Source organism: Limtongia smithiae (assembly GCF_038497785.1).
Source record: "Limtongia smithiae strain NRRL Y-17922 unplaced genomic scaffold V1518scaffold_4, whole genome shotgun sequence".
Taxonomy (NCBI): domain Eukaryota; kingdom Fungi; phylum Ascomycota; class Lipomycetes; order Lipomycetales; family Lipomycetaceae; genus Limtongia; species Limtongia smithiae.
This window is the reverse complement of record NW_027117625.1, coordinates 248,746-270,560: the sequence shown is the minus strand read 5'-3', so window position 1 is coordinate 270,560 and position 21,815 is coordinate 248,746. Positions and strand designations below refer to the sequence as shown.

Here is a 21,815-nt window from a genome sequence, read left to right as displayed (position 1 = left end):
ACAAGCGACAGGTAAAATGCACATAAATCTTGTTATAATAAATTGCGTGAAGTATGACATAGTGTGTTCTGTGCGTATGTCATACAATCTGACTCTGTGTAACAGGGACTACACACGCGACGCAACAAGAATGCAAATCCAAGCCTGCCGTACCCAACAAAACACGCCATAAATACAGTCTTAAAGTATATCCTACAGACTTTCAGAATAATGCATCGCAATGCGCGCGACCTACTCGTGTATTGGCGGCGTTGTTGCGCTGCAACGCCGCAAGAAAATGGCAAGCCTACTTGCAAATCCGCGCACTCACCCACTTCTCTCACTTGTCCTCTTCTCCGCTCCCTTCTCTTCCTCGTAATATCACCACGCCGCCAGCCATGCATCCACACATCTACTTGCAGCTGTCGATCTGCACTAATCGCACATGCAGCTTCATTTATATTAGCTTGAAACAGACACAGCCAACAGCAGAAACAAACCGAGCCGGGTATCCGTACAATGTCCGCCGAGAGCTACCGCCCAGCAAAGTGACAAGCTATCAGTATGTTGTCTAGACTTCGGGGCGACAGCACTTGAATGGTGTCAGATAACGAGTATGTTTCATTCCGCGCGTCAACACTCGTAGCAGAGAGGTAATGGATCGATCATCAGTCATCTTCAACTCTACCCCTCCCCTCGCAAACATATGTCTCTCACTCGTCTGGCCCCGCACGTAAATCAGATATCATTTCGGAACTCGCCAAATCCAATGTGAGTCAGTTATTTTGCAGTGCACTAGCTGGAATTGTCCTGATATGCATCATCGGACGCCATGTCCGGGTATCACAACGCAAATGAGTAACCTCCACAGACCTCAATTGGCATTCTATTCAGACTTTAGTAGAAATACGGACACGAGCATATGAGATGAGAAAAATAGCTCACTCCGTGAATTGCAATTATATAGATCATCGCTCGTCAAATGTGTAATGTACCTCAGACGTGCTCGTTTTGAACGATATGCGCAAGCCAATATATGTGTAGGGTTTAGATAGAGTCGGTGAGTTATATCAAACTGATGACGCGACATTAGAGCAATCCAAAGCCACGAGGTAATTACATGCTCATACTATAGCTTCAATCGTCATAGCCATATCGATCAACGTCCGTATCCATGGGTTTTGATACCTGTCGCACAATAGCTCCGGACGCAAGTTAACTATAGCGATGGACGCCACAGTAGCCGGTCATGTTACGTGAGAAGCCATGGAAATATTATAGCAGAAGGCACTAATGTGACAATGAATACGGACTAAAAAATGCTAATTATTTGAAATTTACCCGGTGAAATTTACCCGGCTTCTGCCGTCAGGCTATTGTGATGGAGTAAGTTTCGAAAAAGTTTATGAGTTGAAGCGGTGGCTCAATGGTAGAGCTTTCGACTCCAGTTGTCTGTTGGTAATCGAAGGGTTGCAGGTTCAATTCCTGTCCGTTTCATTTTTTTTTTCTTCAATTGCGCCTCAAATGTATCACTAATTAATTGTGTGCTGTGGAAACTTCAATTTTTGGGAATTTGGTTCCGCTATTTCTCTTCTAATCCAAAATAATTAGATGCCAAAAGTACGCTCCTCAATTAATGATCTTGAAAGTACACAGTGGGCAACTGTGAGGTCGAACGTTGAAATGTTGTACAAATGCTCTCCGCAGGACCCTATCTGCGTCCTACGTTCCCATGCAGCTTGTGCTCTTTCATGAGGAAACTCATGATAGCGCAGAGCACACTCATAACTGTAGCTCCGATGAAAACAGCGCGAACACTGTCCAAATATGATTGAACGACAAGCACTTGGGTATCCGTAGGCAGCGTCTTGACGGCATCAATGGAATCCTTGACGCGCGAGATAATGTCCTCCGCGTTGGGGCCGGTGATGCGCTCTGTCAGTTTCGAGGCAAGCACGTTTTGATACACCGCGGTTGAGATGGAAACGCCGAGGGTGGAACCTGTGCCCTTGAAGCCGAATTGGATAGACGTCGAAACGGCTTGGTACTTACGCGGCACGGCGGCGACAAGACCGACGAGCGTGATGGTGAGGTACAATCCGAAACCGAAACCGGGGACGAACATGATTGCCAAGACTGCGGCGCGCGGAGTATCGAGGCCGACCAGCGTGAGCATGAACGAGCCAGCGACGAGGGTGAACGCTGCAAGGCAGGTCATGGGGAAGTAGCGGCCCGTCTGCCGCATGTAGTAGCCCACGACGAGAGAGCCAAGAGCGTCGCCGACGAAATGGGGGATCAGACTGGAGCCGGATTTGGTCGGGGAGACGCCCTGTACGGAGATCAAGTAAATGGCGCTGTAGTAGATGTGGGAGTAGTACAGCATGTTCATGAACCATGAGGTGAAGGCCGAACCAAAGACGGTGCGGTCTTTAAGAAGGTGTAGCGGAATGACGGGCTCTTTCGCAACGCGCAGTTCTACATAAACGAATATGGAAAACAGGGCGCCAGAGAGAAACAGAGGGAGGATGACTTCGAAGCTGAACCACGGAAAGTAGTTACCTCCGATACTGATAGCAAACAGAAATAACACAAGCGAGGAAATTAACGTCGACGATCCAAGAAAATCAATACGCTGAAACTTGCTCTTAATGTCAACTTGATCCATATCCTTGACCGGCAGGTTTAAGTTCAGTATGATCGTAGTCAAGGACAACATGATAATCGGAACCTGCGACAAGAACGTCCAACGCCAACCGAACGCCTCAGTAATCAAGCCGCCAACAATACCTCCAAATGCCGCACCGCAGCCGTATAAGATGTTGCCCAGGCCCTGCAGCAGACCGCGCTGCCGCAGAGGCACGATGTCGCTCAGAGTGATTGATGTGAGCGACATAAGACCACCACCGCCGATACCAGCGATTACACGCGCAAATACGAGAAACCACATGTTTGGTGCGAGACCACACAAAACGGAGCCAATACCGAACGCACAGTTTGCGAATATGAGCATCGCCTTTCGGCCAAAAATATCCTATCAGCTGGTCAGCAATACTGAGGAAACCACGGTTGCCAAAAGTCCGAACCTACTGAAATTTTGCCGTACAGTGGTTGGGATGCTGCAACACTGATCATATAACCTGTCGCAATCCATGATATCGAGCGAAACTCGTTGAACTCGCTCGCAATATGCGCAAGCAGTGTCGCAACAATGGTACTATCCAGTGCACCGAGAAACACGCCGACGTAGAGTGACAAAAACACCATAACGAGCGCGCGAGATGATAGCTCTTCCTCCTCGATTTCCTCGACCAGTTGGTCATCACTCAAGCCCAATTCCTGATCCGGCGTCGCGCTGTCGCTGCGGTTGCTGTCGTTGCTGATAAGCGGCGCGCTCTCGTCGGTGAGGTCGAGAACGCCAGCCTCGGGCGTGCTCGAGGTCGGCATGAGGGGGTTTTCCACGGTCATTTATTCTAGTAAGATATCAGACTAGAATGTGAATGTAGTGAGGAGAAAGTGGGAAACTTGAAGCCGGCGGCGCTCTCCCTGCTCATTGACGGGCGAAGCAGTCTGAACTTTTTGGTGAGGCGTCGGGAAATTAAACTCTTAACCCAGGTCCAAACGTCAAAAGCGCCAGCGATTGCCGATCACGAGTCACGAGTCACGCACCTTATAGGGATTCAATCGAACTAGGCACGCCATTTACACCGCGACCAGACGCCACTTCAGACAATACAGAGACAGCAGGCTAGTCGCGTGCTGCTCGGATTTCGCGGGGAAGCGAGCAGTTAACAGATGCCCAAAAATACAGATTCCAGCAATAAATATGTACAAGTCATACAACACCGCACGACACCAAAGGATCGCAAATAACCAATTCAACAAATACGATGACAAACATGTATATACAGTCCAGTTCCGGCCAATCGGCGGCAACAGTGACAATGAAACGAAGCACCGCATCACATATCATCTAATCTAATCCATTCGCTTATATGCCGCGTTGTATCCTGCCCGCTCAAACTGCACCACACCGCGAAGCCCAAAACGCCAACGGAGATACAGGCCGTGGCAGCCCAAGCACCAATTTTATCCTTAGTAGTGATGGTATCACCTGAGTCGTCTGCCGAATCTCCACCGCTGCCCAGGGAAGCGTCGCCGGTAGATGAGCCACCGGTCGTGTTGGTATACGGTGCATCAGAGTACGGGATAAGTTGCGATTGGATAACTTCCAGCGCAGCCATCTGCTCACCAAGACCATAGCTTCCATCGTAAGTTCCAGTTAGCCAAGTATAGCCGCATGTGACGTTGTCGGTACCGCCATTGCAGGTTGCAGCGGCAGCGGTTGCAGACGCTTGCAGAACAGGCCACAAAGTATCCCAAGTGTATGGTGCAAGTTGGATAGTGAGGCCATAGAACCGGGCCATATAGGCCTTGAAAGACTGCTGATCGGTGTCGCAGTTAGCAGAAGGTTCGCATGCAGGCTCATAAATAATGTCGGTAGTTCCAGAAAGAAAGGTATCAGAGGAGGATATGAGTCCATCTAATCGAGTCTTCCAGGTGCTCGCCGACGAGCTGTTGAGAGAAGATGTATAGTTATAAAGGTACGCACAACCAGACACGTAAATGGCGAGATTATAAGTCCATTGGATTTCATTGATGCTGGTGCAGTTGTCGTCGACATAAGTGCCGTCGTACACAAAGTACTCGTCCGAAATCAAGCCAATATCAACCTCCCAGTTCCAGACCTTTTCAGCCCACTCAGCATAAGTGCTGTTGCCCGTGTAGCGAGCAAGACGGGCACCGAGGTGAAAGAGAACACCATTTGCGATGGAGTTTTTGTAGTCGTAACCGTCGTTGAAAAGAAACTTTTGCCAGCGGATACCGCCGCCGCATGAATCGGTCGACCAAGTGAGCGCAATTGAGTTGAAAACCGCCTGAGCGAGCGCGAGCCATTGGGGCTCATCAGAAGCGGGGTTAGTGAAGTTCCGCTCCGCCGCTGCCATAACCGTGATGCCCCAAAACCCCTGATCATCGTTGCCGAGAGAAGATGTTTGATTGGCAGGCTCGTAGTTATCGTCGCTGCCGACTTGAAAAAGCAGACCGGCCTCGATGATGTCGGAGTAGGTGTCGTCGCCGGTGTAGAACCAGTAGTCGATCAGACTTCCCCATGCGGCACCGCTCTCCCACCAGTAGTAGCCACCAGTGAACAGACCCGGTGTGCCGCCATATTCATCGCCGTGGTAATAGTTCATGAGGCCATCCGCCACGATCTGGGCAGCGGTTTTAATGGAGTCTTCGTCATTAATATCGAGCGTGACGCCAGCCGAGACGCGTGCCGCGAGCACGAGGACCAGGAGCAGGGTGCTCGAGAAGACGCGGAATGGTCGGATCATGCGGAGACGGAGTGCGGAGATGAGAGGAAAGAAGGAGGAGCAGAAACGCGACGAGGGATGGGATGCGCCCCTTCCTCGTTTGTTGTTGCTATGCGTGTGCGTGTGCGTGGCGCAGTGCGCCGGGACGCGTCTGCGGCTTGGCGTTATGAAGCTAACGCGCGTGCGCCACATCTAGATCACTTAGGTCACATTGGGCTATATATAGTTGCAGATCACAGGGGTGCTGTGACTGGGCCCTGACCCGATTACGCTGCCGACTTGTACTTCCGTATCGACGCCTCTTACGGAAGATCAGGGCGACGGTAATACGTAGGACATGTGGGCGATGAGGTCTATGCACATGGACAGCAGCAGCGAGCGGAACCCGACTGGAGCAAATCGCACGCGAACTTGGCCAGCAGATGCGAGAACAGCGCATCTCGAGACGCGTCTCGTGCACGTTCCCAGTGTCGACGCGTCGTTTCTTCTTGAGCATGCGCGGCAGAGCACTGCAATGTGTGCCGTCTATATCACAGCCTGGCATTCGATCATCAGCGATCCACCGCTCAAGAAGACGCGCACAAGATTCCTTTCGTGTGCTGACGATCACGCTTGTACACTAACCCCTCAGTCACGCGAATGACGTAGTCGATCGCGGATGTCCCAGAACTCCCAGCACATCGTGCGCTCTCGCCATCCTGCACCAGTGCAAGCGCACATCACCTCTGCAGACAAGTCTGTACCGCCCGGCACCCATGATCCCACAGTGTACAGCGTCCTCAGTGTTGTTGTCGCTGCTGTTGTGTCCGGCTACTCACCTCTCCGACCATGCCTCCCTGGTTCTTCCACAACGCATCTGCCCCGCTCGACGACCCCTCCGCGCCGCTCCCGCCGCCGTCAACTCCTGCTGCATCTTCAGTCTCCATAGACAAAGAGACTAACTGGGTGCCATTCACTCCGGAAGATAATGCTAGGCTGGAGGCTGCTTGGCACGCCATTTTTGTGTCCAAATCATACGCACCTGCTATCGAGACGACTTCTAAGGGCAAGAACAGCAAGAAACAGCCGCCGGTCACGGTAATTGTCGGTGCCGCCAGGCTGTATGCTGTCCAATTTGTTCCTGGAGATGGCGGTACCATTGACGACTGTGCCACAGAGCGAAGAGATGTTCTGGGACCATGTGTCATGACTCTGGTGCCAGTCTATTGGAACCCCATGCACGACACTGCCCACGTTGTCCGAGCAACATGGTTTTACACATCCTCCTATCCGGCATCAATATCTTCATCACGTCGCCGAGCTCCAGCTTACCGGCAGAGATATGCATCTCTGCCAATTACTGACCTCGACATGGTCGCAAATCTCGAGCACGGGTTTCTTGAACTGCAGCCATGGACGCCAACCTATATTTCCGAACTCAAAGCCATCCGGCGCGTCGGTCGCGACGCGGAAAGCAAAATCAAGGTTCCAATCTCCAGTAGCGCCTCCGCCGTGTTTTGGCCTCTCCCCGTCGAGCGCATGATACCAACGCGTGTGGTCGACCGCTTGGATGAATATACACGTCGCATCCCTGGAAAGTTTGAAAATGCGGGCTTACAGGACAGCTATGCCAACAAACGTGAAGGTTTTGCTGTTTTAATCCCCGATACTATCATAGACAGGACATTTGCCGGTCGCCGCTCCGGCGTGACCCGAGGTATTGCTTGGGTTTTGGGCTCCGTGTCCAAGCAGCCCGGCAGAATGACCATTCTCATGCCCGGAAAGGGTATTGAAGGCGTGGTCAGGCGCGGGTTTGACTATTTTGCATGGAAAAATGGTGGTGGCAAGGAACCGGAAACAGAATGGAGCGCAAACGATGTCGAACATCTGGTCTTTGTTATTCACGGCATCGGCCAGAAGCTATCCGAGCGCGTCGAAACATTTGACTTCACCTATGCCATCAACAATTTTCGCGTTCTCATGGCAAAGCAACATGAGAGCTTGGCCCTACACAAACCGCCGCCGGCTGTATTACCTATCAATTGGCGGCGAAAAATCAATTTTGACTACGAAGACGTTACTTCCGCAAGTTCTGAGGAAGATTATCTACAGACCAACGGCGTACCGATCCACAGAGCATTTTCACTTGCAGATATCACACCATCAACCATTCCGACAGTGCGAAATATCATTTCAGACGTCCTGCTTGACATTCCATATTACTTATCCCGCCACAAACCTCGTGTATTGCATGCCGTCGCTGCGGAAGCTAATCGGATTTATCGACTGTGGATGAGGAACAATCCCGGATGGCGTGGCAAGGTCTCTATTATCGGCCATTCTCTCGGCTCTGTCATTGCGGTTGATATTTTGTCTAAACAACCGACCGTGCCACCGCCATTATATTCCCAGAACGAGAATTCAAGCGAGGAGGCGGAGTTGCTATTAGAATTTCCTGTCCGGAATTTTTTTGTCGCTGGAAGCCCTGTTGGGTTCTTTTTGCTACTCAACAGAGTCAACCTCATGCCGCGAATCATGTCGCAGACGAGACTGTCGCACGTGCTGAACTATCTGGCACAGTCAAGTGACGGAAACGTGGCAGAGGCGCAGGCACTTTTTGCGTCACTCACATCTAACGACATCGGCATCAATCACGGCGGCGTTTATGGGTGTCTGGCGGTGGAAAACATCTATAACGTGATCCACACGTCGGATCCGATTGCATACAGATTGAATCCGTGTGTTGATCCGAACTACGCGGAGCGAATCAAGCGCACGAGTTTGATGATTCCTATCTCTCAAGAGAGCTTGATATCGCGCGTGTTTCGACGTGCCAGCGGCGCGGAGTCTGATACAGCCGTGCCGAGTACCGCGCTGTCGTTGCAGCGCAAGGCGCGAGATGTGCGGCAGCGCATGAGAGACACGGCGACTGCTGTCGGTAGTAAAGTCGCGGTATCAGTTGCGCGCCGAATGAACCCGCGATTCCAGGCTGGTGAGCGGATTCAAGAGAATCGCGAGTCGACGCGAAAACGGAAAAAACAAGCTCATGAAGATGAGCGAGGCATTCTTGATAGTAGTAGCTCTATCAGCAGCTACGACGAGGAAGATGTGGATACATTTGAAGACGGCGCGATAACGAGTGATAGAAGCAGCAAAGCGGGGTCGGAGAACAAAACGGAGCTTATAAACTCTGGGACGGTGCACGCAGGTTCCGGACGTCCGCAGTACAACACCACGTACTCCTTCACGCGCGGGCCGACGGCCGGTCCGTCCTCGCGGCCAGGGTTAACCTCGGTGGACTGGAGATATCAGAAAGTCATCGACGCGCGTATGCGATGCTTGAACGAAAATGGACAGATTGACTACGTCGTACAGCCGTCTGGTCCACTCGATAACCAGTATATCAGCATACTGACCGCGCATTCGGGCTATTGGGAGAATAAGGAGTTCGCTTACCTTGTCGCGGTGGAGTGTAGTCGAGAGCCCGGGGTTGATAACACGTTGGAGGACTTTAACGTCGCCATGAAATAGGTAGCTGTGTAGGTTGGAACGGCGCGCTTTGCATCTTTGGTGGGACGGAAGCGGAGTTTTTAGACACCTAGTTGAGCAAATACATTTTATTTTTGTATATTCTGCTCCTGCAGCGTGTTTATTGAGCTGTTTTGTATTTCATGATAAGATTGCGCATATCCTTCCACTCGTCAGCTCGGGGCAGGGCTAGCTCGGACCCAACGTCGAACACGTTAACCACAGATGAAAGTCCGCCCGTCGCAATACGTTTGCCATCATGGCTCCATGCGACCTTGTTCAGCGCGACGCGGGGCGGTCCGGTGGGGGCGGTGATCGTAGCACCTTGTGGTGATGATCGTGCCGCCTTGGTTGGGTCAAGGTACGGTGTTGGTCGCTCGCTTGCCATGGGGACTTCTTGCTCGAGGGCGAGATCCCAGACGTCAAGTGTGCCGGCGCAGCCTGCGGAGGCAAAGACCCCAGATTTGATAGGGCTCCACGCGACATCGTACACGGCGTCTTCGACGGGGATGTCTATCAACGGCGCGATACCTGTACTTGTTGCTGAGGGTGCAGCTGATGATGTGGCGGAGGAAGACAGCAATGCTCCCGAGGATGCCTGCGACGAAGCGGAGGTTGTCGCAGTGGCAGGTTGGGCAACTTGCCATAGTTTGATAGTCCAATCTAGACTACACGATAGAACGAGATCGCTTAAATCGAAGAGCCCGTTGGCGGGATGAAAACTCAACCCGGTTACTGGTGCAAAATGGCCACGATAGGTAGAGTTGATGTTAAGTCCCGCTTGTGCGCCCATCCGTGCGCTGCGATTGTAGGTGTATATGTTTCCGTCTTCGCTGCCTGCAAGAAAGAAGCTAGTATCGGCGGAGGAAGAGACGCCGAGAACGGTTGGCGCAAGATCTTCCGTGCGTGAGGGCGGTGGTAATTTTAGATCATTGATTTCCTGTGTTCATATTAGCCCAGCTACATGATTCGCACCACATGATAAACTCACACTTGGCCGCGCCAGCATATCCAAGGTACTGTAGCACACGCGCCCGTCGGTACTGCTACTCAATAGGCCATGCGCGTTCTGGGTGCCTAAAAAAGTCAACGAGTATATCGGATGCGTATGTCCGGCTCCGTTCTGAGGGGATCGTTGCACCGGGTCGGGTGCTTTCGAACGGGTGTCCCACACGAGGATTTGACCATTGTAGCAACCACCAACAATAAGATTTGGATGGAATGGTGAGAATTTTGCGGTGAGTATGTCGCTCTGTGGGGGGTGTTAGAGGATAGTGTGGTAGAGGATAAAAGGTGGAGAGGACATGCCTGTGCGTGAAATATGTATTCAGCGCGGTCCGAGAGGTGCATGTTCCAGACTTGTACTATGCCGAGTGATTCACGTGAAGAACTTGGATTCTTAGCGTACGACGTCAGGACAAGCTCTGAAAACTTTATGGATGTTAGTATTAAGTGTAAGTACTGGAGCAATTGGAATCGCATACCTCGGACGACCAGTCTATCGACGTGATAGCACGACTCGCCGACCAAGTTTGTGAGTAAAATTGTCGTGACTGCTTCAGTTTCCAGTCGGCTTTCGCACTAACAACTTTGTGAGGAAGGATTACTCCGGGTAGTTCAAGAGAACGTACACTTTTGTTTCTGAAACAGATGAATAGTCGATAAGTATATCGTAGTCATCATCTAGCGCCCGTTCAACAATTTTGCTCGAAGTGTCTATAAATCGGAGAAAGTCCGAGGAGCGGAATACGCCAGCAGTGGTTTCGGGATCGAGATGTCGCAGGAGCTGTGGCGGAGGAAGAGGGGAGGTCCTTTGGTCAGCAGCCGCTGTTATCTGCGATGGTGTCGAACTTATTGTTACGGTTACAGCGTCGCGTAATTTGCTGTCACTTGCGGCGGCTGAGGCGTCGGACAAATCGTCTCGACATGGATCGTTCACGTGGTCGCGTAGCCAAGACTCGTCAGTCTGTACCTCTTTAGAGTATGCAATCTTCGGCGTTGCTGTAATAGCAGTTGTAGTCATGGTATCTGTAGTAGAGAGAACTTCAAAAATCGTAGCGGTTGCTATTGTCAGTTCTGCAGAAGACGTTCTATACAATTTTGTCAGTCTCTATCTTTGCTTAACACGACTAATACGTGAAGCGCACTTCTTTTCGGATAAAGAAAACGACAAGTCGCTGCTGTCAAACGACACGTCGGCGCTCGTACTCCGCGAATCATGCTGCTCCGTCTTCCCTAGCGCAGCTGCCGCGGACCCGGTACTCGACGTCGATGTTCCTCGAGGTGAACCAACGAGACTCGCCACGAGCTGGTCGATGTCGGATCTGCGATCGAAGCTCGGCACCCGCGGTGGAGTAGACATCTATTATGCACATCATGTCAGCAAGCCGTGGTTCTTACCATACACCCTCTGAATACGTACCACGTCGCGCGGTATCGCGCCGTGCTGCTGTTGCCGCTGTTCGCGCTGCCGCTTAAGATCAGCGAGCTTCGCCTTTTTTGCCTCAATCTCAGCCTTTCGCCGTTCCATTTGAAGTCGTCAAGTATTACGCTTGCTTGCGGGTCCCGTCGCATAGCAGCGCCTCCGGCAGCGTTTGCTGTCGCTGGAAGTCGCGTCGCATTTGTTGTGGAGAACGCGTTGAACACGGGATTCGTACTGAGCCGCACTCTCCAACCCTAGTCCGCAGAGATTTGAAATGTCACGTGTGCAATCTGCGCCCTAACCCTGATTGCTTTGTTTACGTCAATCTCTAGATTTATGTCCCCGCTCTTTCTGCTTGCTTGCTCACACGCAAGACCTTTTGTTTTACAATCGCAATTATGGACAACACTGAGTATTTGCAGCCTGGTGAGTTTATTTTGTGTTTGAGTCAGCGTCTTATGGAGTACAGATGAGGTATTAATACAATGCACGTCCAGATTTTGATCCGCAGTCACTGCGTGTCGCAGATCTGCGTCGCATTCTGATCTTCCACAATGTCGACTTCCCGTCCTCGGCGAAGAAAGCGGTGTTAATCGAATTATTTCGAGAACATATTACGCCGAACTCTGAGGAATTTGCGCGCGCGAAGCTAAGTGATGGGCAACCAGTACCAGATATAATCGATGCTGTAAGTCACAGCGCGTCGTCTGGAATGATAGGATAATAGTGCGGAGACTAATGGTTATATAGCACGTCTTACCCGTAACGAGATCGCGACAGCAAACGCAGACACCCGCGACGCCGGCCAATAGTGCGGCAAAAACGCCGGCGACGAAGAAGCGAAGTAGTGCGCGACAGGCGACGCGCACGCCGCGCACGTCGACGAGACGCCGGATTGTGTCGTCCCCGGAAGAGGAGATTGTGTTCGAGCAAGAAGAGACTATTGTCACGACTGCGCCGAGTACAGAGTTTGTATGTGTTTGGGAGTGTGAAGAGGAAGGAGACAGTATATTGACTGTGGTTTAGGGATCAGATGAAGCGCAGGTTGAGATGCCGACGTTTTCGCAAGAAAATCCGTTTCAAACGCCGCGGCCACAGCGAATGTCTGGTGGATCGAGGAAGAGCGTGCCCAGCACGCTCAGAAAGCAAAACGTAAGTGTTAATTAGCCGCCATGGTGCCGAAGTACTAACTGCAATGCAGATCGAAACGCCTTTTGTGATATCTCCACCGGTAATTACGACACCCCCTGACAGCGTGACCGGATCGCGGCCATCATCACGACTCTCGAGCCCGAGCGAGCGCAGCACGTCGGCATCCGGGTCGCCGGCGCTTTTTGCGTCGGAATATATCATCTCCGATGAGTCAGGCGTGCCCATTTTGGAGGATAACGACGAGGAGATCTCTGATAGCGAGGTTGAGGGTATGGACGGAGAGGTAGGCGATGAGCACAACGACTCATTGGAGCCACAGTCTTCGTCGTCATTTAAGTTTCCAGTCGTAAGTTTTTTATCCTGGCTCGCTGTTGTGATCGGGTTATCATATCTTGTCTTCTGGCGCAACGAGAAATTCCGGATTGGGTACTGCGACGTCACGGGCTTGGGGACTTACGTGTCCAGTTACGAGCCAAATACTCTCCGCTGGTACATTGAGCCGCGGTGCACGCCATGTCCCGCGCACGCGATTTGTCGTCCGCATTTCCGGTCCGAATGCGAGAGTGAGTTCGTCCAGCGCAAGAGCCTGCTCGCGTTTGGTGGGCTGCTGCCAGTTGCGCCGACATGTGCGCCGGATACAGCGAAGTTGCAGCGCGCGCGGATTCTATTGGAGGAGATTGTGCATGTGTTGCGTGTACGGAATGCCGAGGTGCAGTGTTGTACGGATGGCAGCGCTGGGAATGATGCGACGATGGCACAGGGAGAGTTGAAGCAGAAGCTGTACAGCATGAAATCTGTACGTGGGGTTTGAGTTGATGTGCTAGTGCAGAAGCTAACAGGGAACAGATTGCGCTGTCAGATGAGATGTTTGAGGAACTCTGGGCGTTGGCATGGAAAGATCTACCGGAGCGGGCAGAGATTTATGTGGTTGACACAACAGATACGACGGCGGAGGAACGAGTTGGTTCGTCGTCTGGCAGCGAGTTTCCGATTGGATGTATTCTACGACGGGAGGTGCGTGGGTTTATCGAGGCGAACAAGGGCAGCATCACCAGTCTTGTGTTCATCACTCTCGTCGTGCTCATCGTTCAGAACGTGGCGGTGCGCTACCGGACACGAAAAGCTAAGGTCCAAGAGCTCGTACGCCAGTGTTTATCGGTGTTGTACGAGCAACAAGTTCAGAGTGACGGTGACATAACGGGCCGAACGCAACGGTTTGTTGTTGTGGCGCAGCTGAAAGACCGGTTGCTTGCACACGCGCACGTGGACGACGCGGGGGAGCGACGGCGAGTGTGGGGGGACGTTCAGGGCAAGATTGAGGCCAATGCGAACGTACGGAGTCGGCAGATGGAACTGCACGGAGAGATTATGCGAATATGGGAGTGGATTGGGATGTAAGTGATCTGGGAGATATGATAGTGTACGACTACGTGGGAGACCGTGTAATTTTTTAATACCGATGTATGATAATAAATGCGGGGTGACTTTCGTTGTGCTCCGCTAGTCAGTGTTTTTGGAGAGGATGAGTATGTGTGCCCATGCAGGACTATGCGAGCTGTCAAGGCAGAAGACAGCCTGTTCGGGATTGCAGTGTTTGACGTTGATGAATTTGCTGGTGCAGGGCTGGAACGCGTGATCGGTGGTTTTGGCGTGAAGGTGGATACCGGTGTTTGGTGGAATATGCAGACCATGGAGCGTAGGGTAGAGGGCGGATGTCGAGAGGGATGGAAAGTGCTTCGGCGAGGTCGACGTAACGGTCAGAGGCTGCATGAACGGGATCCAGTGTTAGTGCGGAGGAGTCTGTAAAGACATTGGGGCGTGGAGCTATAACGCCGGTGCGGATGGCCATGTCATCCATGGCTTGGTGCAAGGCAATGCCGGGGATGAACTTTGTGCCAGCGAGGGTGGCGTCACTTACCTATGTTGAAATACGAGTGACTCGTGAGGTTATGATGATGCTGGAGATATATCCAGGCCCGATGAGGATGATACGATACTCGATGTGACTGCGCCACCCAAATAGGGGTCTTAGAGCAAGTATGTAACGGACACTGTGATGTCGCCGGGAAAGCCCTCACCTATGTGCAGAGAGTTCTAGGTGAACCTGAGCTATTATGAGCATGCAGCTAATTCCGCCGGAGCACCTCAACACCACCAAGCATGACCTTGTCAAAACCACGCACTCAATCATAGAATGCATGCTCTCTATTGTTAGCCGTAAACTCATAACTCGCACGTCAAGCTCGAAGGCCACGCCCAGAGTGCGATTCCCGATTCGGCCTATGTGGGTGCCGAAGTATGGATTGTCGGAGCGAGTGTAGTCCTGGCTGCGGGGAAATTTGCAAACGCCATTACGGAATGTAGAGGCGTAGACGGGCTCGATGGTGAGTTTAGAGGTAAATCTGGCCGCACGGCGGTTAGAGAAGGATATGCGAGCACGGCGGTGTGATGATGCGAGGGCGTAAAGTTTGTCGGCCGGGGCAACGTCGTCAATTGCAGTGACTGTGTGATTCAAGGAAGTGTAGGCAGAGTTGGAAAGAACAGAAAATCTACAACAGGTGAGGGGGTGGATGAGATCAGGGGTGGCTCAGGGGATGGCAAATGAAGATTGACGTGACGTCTCGAGAGTGGCTCGAGAGTGGCAGCGTTAAATTCGGAGTTCACGATGGCGCGGCGCGTCCGTGCGTGCTGGTTTGACACCCTGGGGTTGCAACAGCACGTGATTATTGTCAGAATGCGGGGCTCGTGGCGGCCGATGTGCTACTATATTAAGGTTTAGCGAATGAAACTCTGAGTGCGGTGCCGTGCGGCTACGGCACAAGTGCACTGTCGCGCGGCGGATGCGCGGGGCACAAGTGGCGTGGTGGTGCTATATAGCCCTGGAGTAGGCAGCGGCCGCTAGGCCACGAGCATTGCGGCGGTGCCGTTGTTGCGCTGCGGGTCGGGCCCACGACTGGAATGACGAGGGAAAGAGAAGACGAGAAGAAGCAATCGCAGCAGCGCCGCCGCCGCTGTCGCGCAGACTCGCCCGCGATCGCGCCGCCGTAGAAGCCGCGAACGCCGTTGCCTCCAAACTCTGCGCCGCATCGCCGGTGTGCTCCTGCCTCTGCCCAGAGCGTCGCCCTCCGCTCTCCGCGTCCCACCAGCCTCCTCGCCGCTGCCCCAGCTTTTTCTTCCTCTTCTTCCCCTGCGAATCTCCAAACCCACAACCCTCTTCTCACCACGCCCTCTTCTCACAACTCCCTCTCCTTGCGCCACCGGCTAGCACCTCGTCCCCCACCTCCGTCTCTTTCCCCACGCCCCGCTCCCCGGCTGCGTCGCACCCCCTCCGTGGCAATGCGACTGGTCTCTGTCTAATTCCCCCGCCCTACCCGCGCCGCCGTCGCCGAAGCCGCCGTCCCTCTTCACCTTCATGTCTGACAAGCGTCCCGCTGCAGCCATCAGCGACTCGGGCTCTCCGCCGCCTCCAGTGGCTGCCGCCGCCACAGCGGCCATCGCGCCAGACTCGCGTCGCCCAGACCTCGTGGCCGCGAAAGGCCCTGAGAAAAAGTTCAAGTGTCTCCATCCCGGCTGCGGCAAGACGTTCAACCGCAAGGATTACCTCGCGCGCCATGCCGCCAATCGTAAGCAACTCCTCGCCGGATCTCTTTTCTTCTCGTGCTAACCATCCCCAGACCTCGAAGTCCGGCCGTACCAGTGTCCCATCTGCCCGTCGCAGTTTGCTCGCCAGGACTTGCTCGAGAAGCATCTTTCCACAAAGACCCACGAGAAGCGCCAGAAGCGCGAGGCGCTCGACCGTCTCGGCGCCCGCCTCCCTCGAGATGCCTCAGGCCCATATGCTACACCGTCATATGACCACCAAGACGCGCAGGCTGGTCCACAGCCCCCGCAGCAGCAGCAGCAACAGCAGCAGCAGCAGCAGCTTCCGCCGCCGCCAATGCTCTCGCTACCCGGAATAGCGCAATCTGCGCCACTCAGGCATCAAAGCTCCAGTCCTCGGTCCGTCTCCGACTATGCGCTTCCGCCTCCGCAGCACCACCACCACCAGCTCTATGCCCCGCCGCCACCGCTGCACTATCCGCCCCCCCCGATGCAGCCTGGTTCTGGTGCACCTTCACCTGGTGGGTCCTACGGCCTTGGCCCCGGTGCAGTGCCCTTGCCGCAGGCTTTGCAGTCTCCATTACTACCCCACCACGGCGTCGCGAACACGCCGACTCCATCGCCGCTGCCATCAATGGTGCCCAGCCACCAGCAGCAAGCCTACGCTTCGCAGATGCACGCCAATTCGCCGCGTCTGACGTCCGGAGCGCCTTCGCCTGCCGCTGTGCCTTCTGTCGGTACACCGCCTGCCCTCTCTTCGCTTCTTCATCAGCCACACATATCTGGTGCCCCCCCGCCGTCCGACAACTCGCCGCGCTCGCTTCCGCTCAAGCTGCTCTACGACGATCCCTCAGGTGACGCCAAGCCGACCATCAAGCAGATCTCAGCACCGCATGGAGACGTGTACTACCACACCTCCACGGACCCGTCTGCCTACAGTCGACTCCCACTCCCGCTGCACCAGTCGCCCTTGTCGTCTCTTCCCAGAATCTCCTCTACGGGAAGGTCGGGAACCAACACGCCGTCTCCGGCCGCGATCGTGTCCCAGTCACTGCAGCTTCCCATGCCGTCGTCCCAGCAACAACCACAGCCAGTACCGCCGCAACATCCGCAACAGCAGGAGCAGTCCTCGCTGCCGCCTCCTTCCCAGCCGCCACCGCAATCTTCAGCTGTCGCTGTTGTCGAGGCTCCTTCTTTGGAAGTTCCTGCTCACGATATGCAGTACGGACTTCCCTATGGCGATGGCCCTGAGTGGGCGCCCTTTGCACTTGATAGTTTCGATCTCAGTCTATCGGACCACTACGCATGGCTCTTTGGGTCCGACTTTTGGTCTTCCGAGTCATCCCATGAGAGTCTCCTTTCGACTCAGGCCCCAGTTGTCATCAACAACCCGGACCACAATTGGTCGCAGCCTCGAGATTACTCTCACGGCGAGAAGTCGGCCAGATCGTCAAGGCGCTCGAGCGATCTCTTCACTAGCAGCATTGTGGCGCCGAACTATGGCCTGCAGCAACAGCAGCAGCCTTTAAGCCAGATGCGGTCCTCTACCGACCGCGTTGGTATGCATCGTCGCGCTCCGCGTTCCGATTATACCTCTCTAGGTCTTCTCCGACAGAAGTCTATTAGCACGGTCGACCCGGAAATGACCGCGACTATTCCCGTCAACCATGGATCTTCGGACAACAGTAACGTGTCTAGAACCACGGAGTCGACAGCATTGTCACGCAACTCTAGCGACATCGGTTCGGTCATTCCAGTTTCTGCTAATGACAGCAGTCTGCGTACATTCCCGGAGTCCGACACTCGGTCGCCATCGCTCTTGCGCAAGCAGAGTGAATCGCGCATGAAGAAGGACGACAAGGACATCAGCGATGAAGTCCACGCCAATATGATTCGAGTTTTGGAGCCAATTCGTGAGATTACATTCGACAACCCGTACTTTTCTCTCGCCGCAGTCAAGCAGTATTTAAATCTGTATTGGGTCCATTTTGATCCACTATACCCCATTCTCCACCGCGCAACATTCGATCCGTCGGTTATGGAGCCGGTACTGATTGTTGCTATTGTCACGATTGGCATGGCTTATTCTACCGACCGTGAAGCCTCAGATCTTGCGATTTTGATTCACCGCAAGTTCCGCAACATCGTGTTTCTTATGATTGAAGACCAACCGCAGGTGCAGCTCTGGGTGCACCAGACCCTGCTTCTCACGAATTACTTCGACAAGATGCTCGGCAGCACTGTCCAGTACGATATGTCACAGTTTTTCCACGGCACGAATATTGCTCTTATGCATTTCTCTGGATATCTCAAGGGTCTGATCGAGCCTTCAGTGGTCGATACATCAGACTCGGTCTTGTTGGACCAGCAGTGGCGGGAGTGGGTTGTTTTTGAAACCACCAAGCGCACCGCGTTTTTTGCGTTCATCTGCGACACGCAGCATGCAACGCTCTTCCGGCACAGTCCAATCCTTTCCGCTTTCGAGGTGCGTCTCGAATTGCCTTCGACAGACGCGTGCTGGGCTGCTGTGGACGGCGTCGAGTTTTACCAGATGTACAACCAGCAGTGCAAGGTTGCCGAGGCGGGTATCCAGTTTCGCAGCAACGACAGCCAACAGCCCGGTAAGTTCAACGGGCACTCGAACCAGGAGACTCTGTGGCCGTCGTTTTTGCACAGTCTCAAGAGGCTCATCAGGCTCTCGAACGAAGACCAGAAGCAGTTTCAGCTCGCGACGTTTTCACAGTTTTCGTGCCTTATTTTGTTGCATGGGTTGCTGAGTATATGCTGGGACATGCAGTCTCGCGGACTACTCGACATGGGCATCGTATCCAAGCGGCGCATGACGGAATTTAAGAACCGACTTGAATCTTCGTTCGACAACTGGAAGGGCTACTTTGACTACCAGCTCAGTAAGTCTAACCTTCCGACAATCACGTCCGCTGTGATGTATCCTGCGGACCAGTCTCCGCGCACGTCGTCGACGCCTGGCAGCGTGTACACCGACGGCTCGCACGACGCAGGGTCCTCCGTGCTGTCACAGAGCCCGCTCGGCACGGTACTCATGGGGACCATGAACGACTACAACACGAACTCGCCGATGTTGTGCTCGAACTGGGCAATGTTCCAACTTGGCCTGATGGCTCTACACGTCGACACCATGAATCTGCGTATCAACGCGGGCTCGCCGAACGTACTTGGCCGGAAAATTCACCCAGTCGATAGGGAGAACTGCAATAAAGCCGTGCACCAATGGGCGCGGTCGGAAGACGGCCGACTGGCGACGTGGCACTCGTTGCAGTTCATGAGGCGGATCACCGAGAATGAGGGCTTGCTCGACCAGGCCGTGCACATTCCCTGGGGTGTGTACCTCGCCACGCTGACGATCTGGTCGTTCGAGGTGTGTCACCGTGACGAGACCGTGCCGCCGCCGGGCTCGGGCCATCGGCATTTTACGCGCAACAACGCGCGGTACTGGTCCGTTAACGGGCGCACGATCGAATACAGTCTCGCGAAACAGGACGCGATCAAGTATCTCCGGTCTATGTGCGACCTCGGCCAGGAGAATCTCGGTGAGATCGGTAGTAGAACCGGCGCCGCCGGTCCAGGCGCAACAGACGCAGTGAGCACGGCAGCCGCTGACGTGTCGCAGAGCGGGAGCAATGTTTCTGGCAGCTCACTCCCGAGACCGTCCACTACCATCACTTCTACCACGACAGCGCAACAGTCAGGAAAGGACGGCGCGTCCTCTCAGGCCACTGCGACTGGCGGCCGGGGCTCCAGCAAAGCGCCGGTCGGCGACCGCAAACAACTGGTCATCGGCCTGATCGCCTTCTCGACTGCAGTGCTGATGCCCATCAAATGGGGCTTTGTGCTGCGCGGCTACGAGGTCTTGAACAACATCTTGAAGGAGTATGATTAACTCGCTGCGTTGGTTTTTCTTCTCTCCTTATTTTGCACAGTTGGTTAGTTCGTTGATTGTGTGCTGCACTGGGTTATGTTGGTGCGTTATATTTGTGTACGATATGCCTAACAATTCTTGTATGTATGTGATGATGTATAACTATGTATGTGTTTTATGCATGTACTGTTTCTGTTTCTGTTTCTGTGCGTATGTACCATAGGGTAGTGCGTAGGAAGGAATACTCGTTGCTGTACTGTCAGCCCAAGGCGGACATCGATGCAGGCTGTGATGCCTCTTCTGCAACAGCGTAACTCTCCAGGAGCGCAGGAGCATTCGAGACTACCGGTTCACGATCCGCGGGTCCAGCCAGCGTTTGTTTACGCGATTATCCAGCAATGCTTAGAGTGTAGAAGAATTAACAGTGTCTCGTTCAAGAATCTGCGGCAGCCTTCGTCTACAACGAAGACTGTACGTACTTTCTTCCATATGCTTGTCGGACCGTTTCCGGATCCTCTCTCTAGCTCCGACGTTTTGTCCCGATGGCCCCAGCCGGAGCCGGCCCAACGCCAAATTTGTATGTGACTTTTACTCGATAGTCTCAACGTTTGACTGCCAGAGTTTACCACCCAAGTCTAAAATCGGCTTAGTGCCTGAGCAAATTCACAAGTGAGGCGGACACAGAGAGTCTGGCAGCGGCAGCTTGAAGTGCCAATTTTCTGAGCGTATAGGTTAAGGGCGGGCGGTGCACTGTGCGAATCTGCCACTGAACTCTATAAATTGAGATTCCTGCCACCAAAGTCGCGAGATTTGACCGTTAACGTTGAAAGCGGCTTAGCGCGCAAGACTGGTCGCTGGCTCTGGTGGCAGTTGATTGTCAACTGGATGGCATAGCGCCGACTCTAGTTCCTGCGTATGAAACGCGTCAAACGCAAGACAGAGAGCACTGGTTCTTGAATCCTGAGCAGCTGCCCCCTGTACGTTATTTTGCGGGGTACAAACCCTATCCACATGCGGCACGCCTCCAACGAGGAAGACGGTCCACGGTCTGTAGTATTTGTCGTGTTGTGAGCGAGTCCTCGCATTGTACCCGCACGGTCCGATTGCATACCGCCGCTTCGATTACCGACGCTCTATGTACGGGGACACGAACGCGTTGTATTATGCGCCGCTCATGTTTACGGACGTGGTAAACATATGTCCAAGTTTGGAGGCACTGGTGGGAGTATATATCGATCTCTGGAGTAAATCCCTCTAACACCGTCCACTAGTTCCATGCGATCCACCGACGACTCCACCTGACTCTACCACAGACAAGTACATGCAAGCTTAGACATACCGCTCAGCCAGGTCTTCGACCGTGCGAGTGATGAAATTACCACCGATGCCCTAGACGAATAATATCAACACTTTGAGATATTAAGCTGTTTGCCATATTAGGCCATGACCTCGAGAGACATAACCTTAGCGCATTGAGCACAAATTCTTCAGTGGAAAATTGGGCCGAAATTACCGTCTGCAGTTCCGAACGAAGATCTGATTAGCACTCGTGGCCTAAGGAAGGGGGATACTTCACTGCTTGGTGCTCCAATCTCGACGATTGATGACCTATAACGAAGACATTAACTAGTGCTCTGAAATATAAGCTAACTCACTCTATAAACTTGAGTGAACGTATAGTCGTTCGAGTTCCTATATGAGATCTGACCAGCACCACACGAGGCCACAGAAGCAGGGAATACTCATTCGCGGGGAATAAAAGTGGCGCTGGACGGTTCCAATGATATATCGATTACCTGACTCGACAGTTAACGCGGATAATTGGTTATACTCGCCATACGATATCATCCGGATGTGGTCGAGTCAAGACCTAGATAGGATGCTG

At 53.4% G+C, this 21,815-nt stretch overlaps 6 protein-coding genes and 1 non-coding gene across 7 annotated transcripts; 4 read left to right on the top strand and 3 right to left on the bottom strand.

The window, feature by feature from the left end:
- Positions 1-1,391: 1,391 nt before the first annotated feature.
- Positions 1,392-1,476, top strand: V1518DRAFT_t27. The gene has a single exon. It is a non-coding gene; the product is annotated as a tRNA-Trp (tRNA).
- A 214-nt stretch (positions 1,477-1,690) lies between these two features.
- On the bottom strand, positions 1,691-3,423 carry V1518DRAFT_437456 (major facilitator superfamily domain-containing protein; the record flags this gene model as incomplete). Its single annotated transcript, XM_066906325.1, has 2 exons — positions 1,691-3,010; positions 3,067-3,423. The coding sequence occupies 2 exons, from the start codon at positions 3,421-3,423 to the stop codon at positions 1,691-1,693; spliced, it is 1,677 nt and encodes a 558-aa protein (XP_066760131.1).
- Positions 3,424-3,643: 220 nt separating this feature from the next.
- Positions 3,644-5,501, bottom strand: V1518DRAFT_414521 (glycosyl hydrolase family 76-domain-containing protein). Its single transcript, XM_066903594.1, has one exon. The coding sequence runs from the start codon at positions 5,370-5,372 to the stop codon at positions 3,939-3,941; it is 1,434 nt and encodes a 477-aa protein (XP_066760130.1). The 5' UTR covers positions 5,373-5,501; the 3' UTR covers positions 3,644-3,938.
- Positions 5,502-7,103: 1,602 nt separating this feature from the next.
- Positions 7,104-8,958, top strand: V1518DRAFT_392564 (DDHD domain-containing protein; the record flags this gene model as incomplete). The annotated part of the gene is made up of 2 exons (XM_066901776.1): positions 7,104-8,231; positions 8,556-8,958. 2 exons carry the CDS (start codon positions 7,104-7,106, stop codon positions 8,859-8,861), a joined length of 1,434 nt encoding a protein of 477 aa, XP_066760129.1. The 3' UTR covers positions 8,862-8,958.
- On the bottom strand, positions 8,492-11,494 carry V1518DRAFT_414518 (WD40-repeat-containing domain protein). The gene is made up of 8 exons (XM_066903593.1): positions 11,281-11,494; positions 11,006-11,220; positions 10,490-10,948; positions 10,343-10,439; positions 10,167-10,289; positions 9,850-10,110; positions 8,787-9,798; positions 8,492-8,717 (listed from the first exon to the last, which is right to left on the bottom strand). Exons 1-7 carry the CDS (start codon positions 11,386-11,388, stop codon positions 8,980-8,982), a joined length of 2,082 nt encoding a protein of 693 aa, XP_066760128.1. The 5' UTR covers positions 11,389-11,494; the 3' UTR covers positions 8,492-8,717; positions 8,787-8,979.
- A 142-nt stretch (positions 11,495-11,636) lies between these two features.
- V1518DRAFT_414516 (Man1-Src1p-C-terminal domain-containing protein) lies at positions 11,637-13,950 on the top strand. Its single transcript, XM_066903592.1, has 6 exons — positions 11,637-11,706; positions 11,778-11,968; positions 12,031-12,252; positions 12,307-12,432; positions 12,482-13,228; positions 13,279-13,950. Exons 1-6 carry the CDS (start codon positions 11,679-11,681, stop codon positions 13,828-13,830), a joined length of 1,866 nt encoding a protein of 621 aa, XP_066760127.1. The 5' UTR covers positions 11,637-11,678; the 3' UTR covers positions 13,831-13,950.
- A 1,732-nt stretch (positions 13,951-15,682) lies between these two features.
- V1518DRAFT_225127 (fungal-specific transcription factor domain-containing protein) lies at positions 15,683-20,080 on the top strand. The gene is made up of 2 exons (XM_066900946.1): positions 15,683-16,055; positions 16,107-20,080. The coding sequence occupies exons 1-2, from the start codon at positions 15,845-15,847 to the stop codon at positions 19,949-19,951; spliced, it is 4,056 nt and encodes a 1,351-aa protein (XP_066760126.1). The 5' UTR covers positions 15,683-15,844; the 3' UTR covers positions 19,952-20,080.
- Positions 20,081-21,815: the final 1,735 nt, after the last annotated feature.